This window comes from Gregarina niphandrodes (assembly GCF_000223845.1).
Source record: "Gregarina niphandrodes unplaced genomic scaffold scaffold00852, whole genome shotgun sequence".
Lineage (NCBI taxonomy): Eukaryota > Apicomplexa > Conoidasida > Eugregarinorida > Gregarinidae > Gregarina > Gregarina niphandrodes.
Window position 1 is genome coordinate 1 of NW_011646124.1, and position 948 is coordinate 948.

The following is a 948-nucleotide window of genomic DNA, read 5'->3' on the forward strand; positions in this document are numbered from 1 at the left end:
TTTGTCGTCGTCGGCGTCGTTGCCTGCGTACCTACTCAGCCAGTCCGCGATATGATTGCGCTCTCCCGAAAGAAACTCAATCGTGAAGTCATAGTTACTGAGGGCGAGTGCCCACCTGAAGACTTTGCCGGTGTCGACGTTTGTTAGGTAGCGGAGATTGTTGTGGTCCGTGCGCACGACGAAGTGCGCCAAGCTGACATAGTCGCGCCACTTCTCTACCGCCCACTTAACTGCGAACAGCTCCCTCTCTCGCTTGTCCCAGCCTCGCTCCGTGGGGTTGAACTTCCGACTAGCAAACTCTAACGGCACTTCTACGTCACCTTGACGCTGCTTTAGCAGAGCTCCTACTCCCAGTTCGGAGGCGTCCGTCTCGATGATGTAGGTTCCTGTGGGGGTCGGCGCGTGCAGAGTGATCGTGTTCTGTACTGCTTCTTTCAGGGCCTCGAAGGCACGTTCGTGCGCTGGCTGCCACTTCAACTCGGCGCCCTTCTTCAAGAGGTCGAACAACGGTGCCGTCGTGTCCGAGTAGCGAGAGATGAACGGCCGCAGGTAACCACACATGCCCAGGAAGCCCTGAAGACCGCATCTGCTCTCTGGCCTCGGCGCTGCTATGATAGTTTGGGTCTTCTTCTCTTGGACCTTGATACCATCCGTGCCGACCACGTGTCCTAAGTACTTCACCTGGTGCTTAAACCACTCGCTTTTGCCGAGCCGCAGGTAGAACCCAGTCTTCCTGCATTGCTTCAGGAAGAGCTCCACTTTTGCGAGCACGCTCTCGGAGTCGTCGCCGCAAATGACGATATCGTCGATGTAGCAAAACGCATCGTCGCCGAGTAAGGGCTCGAAACAAGACCCATGGCCCGCTGGAACTCAGCAGGTGAGTTCTTTACCCCGAATGGGATGACGTTGAATTCGAATAGCCCGATCGGAGTTATGAACGCCGTCAAC

At 56.2% G+C, this 948-nt stretch overlaps 1 protein-coding gene across 1 annotated transcript; it reads right to left on the minus strand.

Annotated features, from left to right (window-relative positions):
- Positions 1 to 31: 31 nt before the first annotated feature.
- On the minus strand, positions 32 to 840 carry GNI_240010 (Gag-pol polyprotein; the record flags this gene model as incomplete). Its single annotated transcript, XM_011136437.1, has 1 exon — positions 32 to 840. A coding segment is annotated over one exon (809 nt), but the record flags the coding sequence as incomplete, so codon positions are not given.
- Positions 841 to 948: the final 108 nt, after the last annotated feature.